This window comes from Sorex araneus, chromosome X (assembly GCF_027595985.1).
Source record: "Sorex araneus isolate mSorAra2 chromosome X, mSorAra2.pri, whole genome shotgun sequence".
Classification (NCBI taxonomy): Eukaryota; Metazoa; Chordata; class Mammalia; order Eulipotyphla; family Soricidae; genus Sorex; species Sorex araneus.
The window spans coordinates 26,679,752-26,693,000 of NC_073313.1; the positions used below are offsets into that span (position 1 = coordinate 26,679,752).

General features: G+C 39.5%; 1 protein-coding gene across 1 annotated transcript; it reads right to left on the bottom strand.

Annotated features, from left to right (window-relative positions):
• Positions 1-11,855: 11,855 nt before the first annotated feature.
• Positions 11,856-12,383, bottom strand: LOC129400122 (lithostathine-like). The gene has a single exon (XM_055123440.1). It carries the CDS (start codon positions 12,381-12,383, stop codon positions 11,856-11,858), a length of 528 nt encoding a protein of 175 aa, XP_054979415.1.
• Positions 12,384-13,249: the final 866 nt, after the last annotated feature.

A 13,249-nucleotide genomic window follows, 5' to 3' on the forward strand; every position in this document is an offset into this window, starting at 1 on the left:
TCAATTGTATTTTAAGTTTCTCCCAAAGTCTCACACCTTCCCCTCCCATCTCACTCCCGCACCCCCTCCCCTCTCCCTCTCCCTCTCCTTTCTCCTCCCCTCCATCTCCCTTTTCTTTTTCCTTTTCTTCTCTTCCCCTTCCCTTCCCATTCCCTCCCTCCTCCATTCCTTCTTCCCCCTCTCTTTTCCTTTCTTTCTATTCTTTTTCTTTCTTTTCCTTTCTCCTTCCTTCCTTCCTTCCTTCCTTCCTTCCTTCCTTCCTTCCTTCCTTCCTTCCTTCCTTCCTTCCTTCCTTCCTTCCTTCCTTCCTTCCTTCCTTCCTTCCTTCCTTCCTTCCTTCCTTCCTTCCTTCCTTCCTTCCTTCCTTCCTTCCTTCCTTCCTTCCTTCCTTCCTTCCCTCCCTCCCTCCCTCCTTCCCTCCTTCCTTCCTTCCTTCCTTCCTTCCTTCCTTCCTTCCTTCCTTCCTTCCTTCCTTCCTTCCTTCCTTCCTTCCTTCCTTCCTTCCTTCCTTCTCATCTCCTTACACTTATGCAAGTGAAAAAATTCTTTAAAACTATTTAGTTCACTAAAAACAGATTAATCAAACACAATCACGTGGGGGCTTAAGGCACTTGCCTTTCATATAGCTGACCAAGGTTTGATTCCTGGCACTGCATATTGCCTCACAGACACTGTTAAGGAGTTATCTCTAAGCACAGAGCCTGGAGTAGCCCCCGAGAATCACTGGGTATGACCCCCAAATAAACCAGAGTTATATCAAGATATTCTATTCTTTCCAATCAGACTAGAAGGTCAGGTCTTTAAAAGATCATAACAGAACTTTGAGCTTGCTTGGGTCTTTGAAGATGCAAATAACTAGAATAAAATTTGTGTATTAGTTTCTGATAAGTTGAAGAAGACATTATAATGACGATATCAATAAGCTTCTTGGTTATATGCAACGTTTTGGATGTACCATTAAAACTGTGGAAGAAAAGAAGGAAGGGAAGAGGGAAGAAAGAAGGAATGTAGGAAGGAAGGTCTGACTGTTCCTATGGTCACTGTAGCACTACTAGTATAGTCAAGATACAGTAAAACCCAAGTGTCCAGTAACAGATAAGCATACTATGAAGTTGCTTTACACACAAAATACAAAACACATTACTATACTGTAAAAAAACAGGGAATCTAGGGCTAGAGTAATAGTACAGTGGGTCGGGCATTCACCTAACATTCTACTGACCCAGTTTTGATTCCTGGCACCCAATATGATCCTCTGAGTCAAACCCTGAGCATTGGCAGAAGTGCCCCCCCCAAAAAAAAGAGAGGAAGAAAGATGAAATCTTGACATTTGACATACCATGAATGGAAATAGTGGAGGTCAGACTAAGTGAAGTAACTCAAAAGGAGAAACACAAATACCTGATGATGTCACTCATGTATGGTATACAGAGAAACAAAACAAGGAACTAGAAAATGTCCAGTGAAAATGAATTCTAAGACATTTAAAAACAGCTGAGATTACCTAGTAAAGTGGACTGCAAGAGTTCAATGGACAGTGGCAGTTTGGTGGTGTATGTGGTGTGGTAAACTTGTACCCCTTAAATAATGTAAATATTTATAATATTGTAAACTACTGTTAGCACAATAAAAACTAAGTTTGTATATTGATACCTTAAACTTTCATGATCTTATAATTTCCTAAGCTATAATAAACAAAATAAATACTTAAGGCTGAAGAGATTATATTAGATAGGGCACTTGTCTTGCAGGTGGCTGATTCGTGTTCGATTCCCAGCACCACATATGGTCCCCCAAGCCATGACAAGAGTGATCCCTGATCGAACAACCAGGAGTAAGTAATGAACACTGCTGGGTGTGTCCCCCCAAATAATAATAAAAACAATAGCACAGCAGGTAGGGTGTTTTCCTTGCATGCAGCCGACCCAGGTTCGATTCTTCTGTCCCTCTCTGAGAGCCCAGCAAGCTACTGAGAGTATTCTGCCCACACAGCAGAGCCTGGCAAGCTACCCATGGCGTATTGTGTATTTGATATGCAAAATAAACAGTAACAAGTCTCATAATGGAGACGTTACTGGTGCCCGCTTGAGCAAATTGATGAACAACGGGATGACAATGCTACAGTACATGTAAAATTATGAAATCTGGAAATAATGACTTCATATAGTTGAAAATAAATGGGGGGTTCTCCTACATGATTGAAATTGTAATTGGCACTTACCCATGACTTTATGTTTTCTTACAATAATTGTAAATACAAACTTATAGATGCACAGAATTTTAATTCATCTCTATAATAATTTCAAGTGGAAACAATATAAATGTTCACTAGTAGTATAAGAACAAATAATGTTGATGTTAATTCACAATATGAATTAGTAGCAGTAAAAAAGAATAAAATATAGCTCAATAAATATGTATATAGCAGGTTTATAGGAAATATTGCCTTATTTAAAAAATGCTTCATCAGAGATAAACAAATGGGACTATATTAAACTAAGAAGTTTCTGCACTGCAAAAGATACAGTGACCAAAATACAAAGACAATCTACAGAATGGGAAAGAATATTCAGCCAATACCCATCTGATAAGGGGTTGATATCAAGGATATACAAGGCACTGGTTGGAATCTACAAGAAGAAAACATCTAACCCCATCAAAAAATGGGGAAATGAAATGAACAGAAATTTTCTCAAGGAAGAAATATGAATGGCAAATAGGCACATGAAAAAATGCTCTTCATCCCTAATCATTAGAGAGATGCAGATCAAAACAACCATAAGATACCACCTTACACCACAGAGACTGGCCCACATCCAAAAGAACAAAAGCAACCGCTGTTGGCGTGGATGTGGGAAGAAAGGGACCCTCTTACACTGCTGGTAGGAATGCCAACTGGTTCAGCCCTTTTGGAAAACAGTATGGTTGCTTCTCAAAAAATTAGAAATTGAGCTCCTATTTGACCCAGCAATACCACTCCTGGGAATATATCCCGGAGAGGCAAAAGAGTACAGTCGAAATGACATCTGCACTCGAATGTTCATTGCAGCATTGTTTACAATTGCCAGAATCTGGAAAAAACCCGAGTGCCCTAGAACAGATGACTGGTTAAAGAAACTTTGGTACATCTACACAATGGAATACTATGCTGCTGTTAGAAAAGATGAAGTCATGACCTTTGCATATAAGTGAATCAACATGGAAATTATGCTAAGTGAAATGAGTCAGAAAGAGAGAGACAGACATAGAAAGATTGCACTCATCTGTGGAATATAAAATAACAGAATGGAAGACTAACACCCAAGAATAGTAGAGATAAGTACCAGGAGGGTGGCTCTAAGGCTTGGAAGCCGGCCCCACATGCTGGAGGAAGGGGTAGCTTACATAGAGAAGGGAATATCAGGTAAAGTGTGGTTTGAAGTCCCGCATGGGATGGGAGATGCAAACTGAAAATAGAATATAGGCCAAACATGATGGCCACACAGTGCCTCTGTTGCAAACCACAGCACCCAAAAAGAGAGATCAAAAGGGAATGCCCTGCCACAGAGGTGGGGTGGAGTGGGGGGATGGGGTGGGAGGGTAGGAGGGATACTGGGAACACTGGTAGAGGGGACTGGGCACTGGTGGAGGGATGTAAACAAAATGCAAACATGAAAGCTCTTAAGTTTGTAACTGTAACTCATGGTGAGTCACTAATACAATAAATAAATAAATAAATGTTTCATGAATCTTGTAGGTAAAACCCACAATTTACACAGAAAAAGGAGTAAAACCAAATACTAGTATCACTTCAAAATACTTTTCTTAATTCCATGTAATATTTATTTCTGAATATTTACAAATTTTCAAAATAACAGCATATGGAATAATCAATAACATCATAGTAATAATTAGTATTTAATTCTAATGGGACACATGGACAATAAATATGAACAAAAACATAGATATTAGATAATGACAGATATCAGAAAGGAAAATTCAAAGGAGGGGGCTACGAAATGTGAGGAACAAAATACAAATTTTAAATTGCATTATAAGAAAAAGTGTCATTGAGAAGGTAATATTTGGGCAGAAATTTCTAGAAAATGAGGGAGTCGTAGTTCGATCCCACCAGAACTGATCCCTGAGCTTAGAGCCAGGAGCAATCCCTGAGCAGCACTAGGTAAGAACCCCTTCCCTGTCACCCCCCACCCCCAATGAATGAAAACTAGAAAAATTAAATGAGGAAATAGAACATAAAGGTACTTGGCCAAAAAAGCATTCCAGACTGACAAGGTGTTAGAATCTGGTATGTTCAAGAAAGAATGTAAAAATGATTCTGGGAGTGGAATGAATGTGAAGTGTATGAAGTTACTGGTATATAAATATGGCAGGGAAGGGGTATATATCATTTAATCCTTTGATCATCATACAAAGGAATTTGGCTTCTCTTCTGAGGAAGATAAGAAGACATTTCAGGAATTTGAGATCATGAGTGACATCACCAAATCTAATTTTTTACATAATCATTTGGACTACACTCTTAAGTGATTGAAGAGGGAAAAAAAGACAAAAACTGAAGTAGCAATTAGATTATTGAAGAATACTGGTCAAGGAATGATAGTAGCTTATCATGACCTGGGAGGCTGAAGTAACTCGAATTTGAAAGCTGAATCTACAGGACTTGCAGGAAGTGAAAGGATGAGGGATGTAAAATACAGTAAAAAGGTCAAGAACGGCACCTCAATTTCTGATCTCAGCAACTGAAAGTGTGAATTACCATCAACTTTGAAATGAAAAAGGCTAAAAAAAGAAGAGCTTTGTATAGGGAACACAGGTCAACGTTATACATGTTAAGCTTGAAATGTCAATTTAAGTCTCACATGTAAATGTCAAAAGTCCTGACAGAGAGAGACATTCAGGAGTTATAATGATAAAAAAAAGACATGTCAAACCATGCTCTTTGATGGGGATCCAAGTTTGAGTGCAAAGGAGTGAGTATGGTTAGAACAGAGGCCCAAGGACAAAGTCTATGGGGAAATCCAGCGTGAAAAGATCAGGTTGATGTCTAAAAATATGATGAGCCAGAAAAGCATGTGATGTCCCTGGAACTAAATGGGGTGGGGGGGATCTGGAAGCATTTCAGTAATGAGCAACCTGCTCAGTCAAAAAGTACTGGAAAAGCAACATGAATTTTAAGCATTTCCCATAGAATTTAATGTAAGAAGTTTGGGGTGATCATTTTCATATGTTTAAAAGTAGAGGCTTCCAGATGTGGGGGGAGTTGAATGAGCTAGAGCACATGCTTTGCCTGCAGGAAGTCTGGGTGTGATTCTTGGCACCATGTGTTTCTCCAGCACCATCAAGAACAACCCCCAAGGGAGTAGCTCCTGAGCACCACTGGATACTGCCCCCCCAAAACTTTTTTTAAAATTTGAGCTTCCAGATATACTAACAGGAGAGAAAAAGTTGGAGACCACTGTGTGAAAAAGAAAAGAAGAAACAGTTTCACTGTAGAAAGAAGAAAGATGCGCTTGAAGCTGAAGCTACAAGTGAGGTCAACTTAGGGAAAATGGTAGCTTGCTTTTATGCACCTGGAAATGATCCTATAAACGCAATGTTTATTCACAAGAAAAAAGGATTCTTACCAGAACAGAGGTCTCAATGGGGCAGAGAGAAATAAGGCTCATAAGTGGAGGGTTTGACCTTAGATAGCTAGGTATATGGGCAGTTTGTCCATAGAGAATTGGCAATACATAAAAGAAGATGGGTAGATATGCTAATGAAAACTTGTGATTTCTGGTGATCATTTTTTTTCATTGAAATGAAATACATCATTATTCAAGGGTAATAATGGAAACGATGTTATTGAGATTGTGGGGAATAAACTAGTCACTTCAGAAAGAATAGATTAAGGAAAATGAATGTGTTTTCTGGGCAGCATTAAGATCATATAAAGTGAGTAAAAACTCAGAGTATAGCAGGTAAAGAGTTTACCTTGCATGGAACTGACCTGAGCACAACCCCTGGAGCCTCTGAGCACCATCAGGCCTGATCCCTGAGCACAGAGTCAGGAGTCAGCCCTGACTACCACATCAAGTGTGACCCAAAAAACAAAAATTAAAAAGAAAGCAAATAGCAATGAATGTGAGTGTGCTCCAATACTATGGCATATGGTCTGTTCCAGCTATATTAACTATGTTGTTTACATGAAATATGAGTCATAAAAGTGGGTTTAACAAGCTGTAGTGTGTTCAAGAAAGTATGACTCAGAGAAGGGCAAGAAATTCAATGACCTATATAAGGAAAATAACAATGATTGTGCATGGAATTTAAGTTGTGTTCAAACTGAAAATTCCAGAGTCAGGGAGATGCTTAATGGGGCAGAAAACATGTTTCGAATGCGGGGAATAACAGTCAAGTTCAATCATTGAGGCCACATGACCCCTCAAGCATTCCTGAGTATGGTTCTGATGGCCCCGCCCAAGTACCACTGAGGTCACTCTGGTGACCCCACTGTCTGTAGCACTGCCATCCCATTATTCATCGATTTGCTCGAACGGGCACCAGTAATGTCTCCATTGTGAGACTTGTTGTTACTGTTTTTGGCATATTGAATATGCCATGATTATCTTGCCAGGCCCTGCCATGCAGGCAGGATACTCTTGGTAGCTTGCTGGGCTCTCTGAGAGGGACGGAGGAATCAAACCTGGGTGGGCCGTGAGCAAGGCAAACACCCTACCCACTGTGCTATCACTCCAGTCCAGTACCACCAAATAGAGAAGCATTGCATCACTTACTCAATCACCAAACTCTCAAGCCCATATGGCAGTGACAACTGGGCCCCTTAGGGAGGCTTTGCAGCACCATCCCTTCACACACAAAACAAGAAGTGAGGAAAAGAAGGACATGAGAGGCAAAAAATAGAGAGATGAAAGAATGAATGGATGGTGGTTGAGTTGAGGGAGTAAGTTGAAAGATATCAGATGGTAACTGAAGGGTAAGTTTAGAACTAAGAATATTTTTGCTTTTTTTGGGTCACACCCAGCAATGCTCAGGGGTTACTCCTGGCTCTGCACTCAGGAATTACCCCTGGCGTTGCTTGGGGGACCATATGGGATTCCAGGGATTGAACCCAGGTAGGCCACGTGCAAGGCAAACATCCTACCCGCTGTACTATTGCTCCAGTCCCTAGAACTAAGATTTTTGAGGCAGTTGTGTTTACTAGCAATATCAAGTATATGACCACTAGTGTATGTTTAATGTATGATAGAAGACAAACGTCATTAGATAAAAGTGTAAGGTATTGATAGCTGACAATATGAATAATGATCCCAAATGAATATTTAAATTAGGGGCTAAAGATGGAGCTCAGTGAAAAAAAGGGGACACATTTGCTCTGGGTTTGATCCCCAAAATATAAAACCAAAATCTGAAATCAGACATAGTTATGACATGAAAAGCATACCAGAAAATTCTTATTGGTTGCCTTTACTCTAGTCAGACCTCTATAAATCACTCCATCATCAGAGCTCTTCAGTTCAACCACCCAAGTGACAGTCCATTCTGTAGTAGGAATTGGAATAATTCAGGGTGTGAGATATGTTCAGAAAAGAAGTGTGTGTGTGTGTGTGTGTGTATTACAATTACCAGTCTGATTAGGAATTCCATTGATGGCATCCAAGAAAGTGATAAAGGCTATGAAAAGAACACCGTTATCTTTCCCAAGGTAGAAAATATCTCTTTTGTTAAGGAAAATAAGAAGAGCAACATTCTTGGCAGGAGCATCTATAATCTAGGTAGGTCTTTAATGGACTCCTGCTAATGAAGACATGCCATCCTGTAGGGGATGACATTAATATAAGTGTTTGGATTCTTTACTGACTTGTTGATTGACAGTCAGAAGGTGAAAAATTAAAATATGACACAGCCTAAGACTGCAAAAACTAAAACTCATAAAAACAGAAGGCAAATACTAAGACTTTATTTTTTTTGTTTTTTTTTTAATTTAATAGTTTATTTTTAATTAGTGAGTCAACGTGAGGGTACAGTTACAGATTTATACATTTTTGTACTCATGTTTCTCCCTTACAAAGTTTGATAACCCATCCCTTCACCAGTACCCATTCTCCACCATCAGTAAACCCAACATCCCTCCCCCCCTTCCCAGTCCTGACTCCCCCCACCCCACACTGCCACTATGGCAGGGTATTCCCTTTTGTTCTCTCTTTCTGATTAGGTGTTGTGGTTTGCAATAAAGGTGTTGAGTGGCCATTGTGTTCAGTCTCTAGTCTATATTGGGCCCGCATCATCCTTCCCCCACCTGACCTCCAATCACATTTTACTTGGTGTTCCCTTCTCTGAGTTGCCCAGAATGAGAGACCAGCCTCCAAGTCATGGAGACAACCTCCTGGTACTTATTTATACTATTCTTGGGTGTTAAGATTGCACTCATCTGTTGACTATAGAATAATAGACTATAAGAAATATTAAGACTTTAGATTAATGAACCTTAAGGGGTTTATGTATACCAGTACACATGTTCATGAGCCTGGAGAGATGTATAGAACTTAACCAGAGAAAATGTATAGCTGCATTATTTCAGTACAAAAAGCTTAAGAATGGCATTTCTAGATATGATACTTAAATATTTAAGCAATACCTGAAATAATAAAATTATGACCATGAAGATATCCAGAGATTAATTTTATACACTGCCATAGTGGAATCTGAGTTATAGGTCAGGCATTACAGACATGGCAGCTATGAATTCAATCTGGAGAAGATGAGGGTCCTAACTTATCTGTTGGCTAACCACTCACCTGCAAAATCATTTGTAAATCTAACCTGCCAACCTGTTTCAACCTAGGTACTTGGGTAATTTATTATTTGGAGTCAGTTCTGGGTCTGGGGAAGTATTTTAATGTAATGAGACTAATTTCCACTTGAAATTAATTTTAAAATAGTCATTTTTTCAATAGCTGCTAAGTTGAGTGTATTTCTTGTGATTTGTGTGTGAGCTGTATTACTCAGGTCTAGTTTCTGCCCATATTTTCAGAATTTCTATTTTTATCTTTATAACATTACAACATGCCTGAGTTCTTGCTCATTGGTTGTCATTCTCTCAAAGTTCAGATTCTGCCACTCCAGCTCTTAGATCCTAGGTTTAATGACTCTAGAGTGTTTCTTCATGACTCCAGTAACACTTTTTATTTTTCCTTTGAAAAACTACTGTACAGTACTTCTGAGAAATACTGTATCAGCCTTCTATTTTCTATTTACTCATATTTTACCCAGAGCATAGCCTCCAGCTCTCCCAGTGAGTGGTAAGCTCTGTTGTCTTACTAGTCAAATCTCCAAATAATGAAAAGCAATAACATTTTCCATGGTTTCCATCATATCATAATGATACATATTCCTATTGGGCACATGCATAATCTAGTTTTTCTAAATAAGGCTATTTAATCTAATATACCTAAATTGTTTGTTGACGTATCAACCATCATAAAGAACCAAGAAAGTTTCATGTGGTAATTGGTGGAGTGGAATTAGTCACAGAGTGTACCTGATATTGAGATTGAATTTATAACTGAAAAATAAAATCTCATCCCATCTTCTCTTATATGTTTTTACAACTATAGGCAGAAAAACATGGCAGCTATTCATTTCCAAATGTATTTCATATTGTGTTTTGAGTTCTGTTGATTAGATTCTCACATAATTTTGATTAGAAATCATAGTGTGCTCCCTTAACTTGGGTAAACAATGAGCACATGGAGAAAATGTAATACTGCTTAAAGAATAGCTGAAATTGATACAAAAAATAACCCAAGACTTTCAGAGGAGAAAATCACTTTCTCTAAATTGAATCTGGGAAAAAAATACTCCTGAATTTTATGTCCCCATACATAACAATTTGAATTGAATTGAATCTATTTCTATCCTGTGACTTTGACTTTTTCTCCTTCCACTCACCTTTTCTGGGCTCTTTTTAAGCATCCCCATGTATGTAAGGGTGTTTGCAGAACTAATCAAAAACAGTAATTCTGGAAAACAAATTCAATTTCTCCATGAGTAGAAACAGGGGTATACATATAAATGCCCCTGTGCATATCTACTTATAAATTTTCTTTAGCAGCCTTTCTGCTCACTCTTAGAAGGTCAACATTTATCAGTAAGCATATACATGACTAGTCAGCTGGATCTATTGCTGACTAAAGATAATCCTATTCACCATGTTCACTGTCCATAAATAGCTGCTCATATTCAAAAAAGCACTCTGACATCTTTGGACTACAACTCTATTGATTCCATTATTTCCCTGGGATGTGTCAGGTTCTAATTCATGCAATCCGTAAGACTGTCTCCAATTCCACTATATTCAATAAGAATTCATTCATTATTGTTTAAGATGACACATGTTGTACACCTAGCAGGGTGGCTACTCTACTCAAAGACTAGAGTATACAGTTTGAAAGCTTCACAAAATAAAAATGAAGAGCATGTTTAGTGGTAGATGTATTAGGTGAATAATATTTCGTTATACACACACACACACCAAGGGATGGTGTGGGATTGGAGGTAGGAATATTGTATGCTTGAAGATCCATTACAAACAATTACATAAAAGTGTCTAAATATTTAAAAATTAAAGAAATATAAGATGGACAATCTGCTTTATGACCTCGCATCAGAAAAGCTTATAGACAAACTTTTAAAAGTCTGGAAATTGTCCATCAAGATTTATCTCTAGAGACTAGAAGCTACTCTAGATGACATAAGAGCCCATTTATAAGGAACTCAACTATTTCTATTGATGTCCAAAAGCTTATTTGGTCACCTGCCCTCTTTTCAGAAAAAAAAAAGCAAAACTCAGCACACTCCCTGGAAATCTATTTTGAGACAATGAAGAGAAAGCCCCTCATGATTGCATCATCCCCCAGATTATTCCCATGCCCTTCCACCCCCCAAGAGGAGGACACTGGTTTATACAGTATCATCAGAAAATTTTGAACAATATAATATGAATGTGGTAGATGGAATTATCTTTGATATCTCCAGCTATTTGCCATCTACAATTATATTTGCTCTCTTGGATGTGTTTTCTTATACATCTGAACTCTGTCCTATGACACTGAACTATTTTTCAGTATAATAGGCATAGTAGATGATCCTAGCCCAGAGATTTTGACCAAGTGAATGAAATACAATGTTGCTTTTGGAATAGTCTTGCATTCTTGTATACTTTTGCATGTTCCTATCATTTATCATGGAAAGATATGTCTTAGGAACTTTGCTGCTACTTCAGTCTGGATTTTCAAATGACAGATCTATGATGTATAATTAATCCTTATCTGTAGACTAAAATAGCTGTCACAGAAACTCACAAACCCATGAGATAGAGAGAATGTAGATAAAAAAAAACACTTAAGCCTATGTTGACTAATACATTGTGGTTATGAGAATGAATCTGAAAGTTATGTCACAGAGTTGTGTCACCACGAGAAAATTCCCAGAATCTCTGGCTTGGTTTTTTCATTCTACCCTGTTGGTCAGAATTTAGTTACATGTCCACAATTAGTTGCAAGGGCCAGGTCTTCTTTACTCTGGGAGGGAATTTATTCTGTTAATTTAATAGCTACAAAAGCTAATTTTAATTCAAGAAAATTTTTTTTTTACATTAGGGAAAATTCTTTATTGTAAAATTTGGGATATCTTGGCCATATGAAAAAAGTGAGCTCAAAATTTGACTTATAGTAAAGAGGTCAATTTGAGATTTTTAGAAGTATATTCCTTCCAGAGTCTTATTTTATTCTTGTAGGTGTCTATGACGAATTGGGATGCAATATTTCAAACCTAAACAATTTCAACCTCATCTAGTTCTCAAATTTGCAGACATAGGGTAATTTCATTTCACAGCTGTAATCTTTCCATTTACGGAATCCTGAGCTTCGTGTCACACTGCCACAGTAACCATTGTTGGGGCTTGTGGGAGGCCTATTCTCCCAGGCTTGATAGTTCATCACATCAGTGCTGCTCCACTCCCATCCAACTCCATTGGGCTGAGAGCCCTCTGTGGGGTCATGAAGCCCGATCCAGATGTAGGACTGGGCACTCATGCTGTTTCTGATCAAGGAGGACACGAAGGAGGCCTCAGATCCAGTAAGCACATATGCAAGGTGTCCCAAGGGCCGCCTCTGGCAAGTCATTTCTGCATCCATCCAGGTAGCTGGTGTCTTATATAAGGCATAGCAGTGTGAGAAATAGGCCATAGAACCTTTTGGACAGCTGATCCGTGCAGCCGGTTGCCCACTGGGTGGAACCTTCTGCAGCTCTTCACCTTGGACCTGAGATAAAAGCATCAGGCAGGAGAGGAACATCCAAGACATAGTGGAGAAGGCCATCCTGTCAGCTGGGTGGCTATTCAGCTCCTCATTTAACCTATTTGTGTAGTGACTTTCATTTGAAGGGCAGAGGTCAGCAAATGGAGGCCTCATTGTCTGTGCCCTACACATAAAAATGTTGGGGCTGTATCTTCTGGTAAACATTTTATTTTATTTTATTATTTTTTTAACAACACGCAGTAAAAATTTATTCATATTAATAACTCCATTTGTCATGGGGGTTGTTGCTTAGATGTATGGGATGGCACATGCATGCTGGCTCTCCGAGGTTACATAGATGCTGGCTCTCTGAGGTTACACAGGTGCTGGCTCTCTGAGGTTACACAGGGCTGGCTCTCTGAGGTTACGCAGGGCTGGCTCTCTGAGGTTACACAGGTGCTGGCTCTCTGAGGTTACACAGGGCTGGCTCTCTGAGGTTACACAGGGCTGGCTCTCTGAGGTTACACAGGGCTGGCTCTCTGAGGTTGCACAGGGTTGGCTCTCTGAGGTTACTCAGGTGCTGGCTCTCTGAGGTTACTCAGGTGCTGGCTCTCTGAGGTTACTCAGGTGCTGGCTCTCCGAGGTTACATAGATGCTGGCTCTCTGAGGTTACACAGGTGCTGGCTCTCTGAGGTTACACAGGGCTGGCTCTCTGAGGTTACACAGGGCTGGCTCTCTGAGGTTGCACAGGTGCTGGCTCTCTGAGGTTACTCTGGTGCTGGCTCTCGGAGGTTGCACAGTGCTGGCTCTCTGAGGTTACTCAGGTGCTGGATCTCTGAGGTTACACAGGGCTGGCTCTCTGAGGTTACACAGGGCTGGCTTTCTGAGGTTACACAGGGCTGGCTCTCTGAGGTTGCACAGGTGCTGGCTCTCTGAGGTTACTCTGG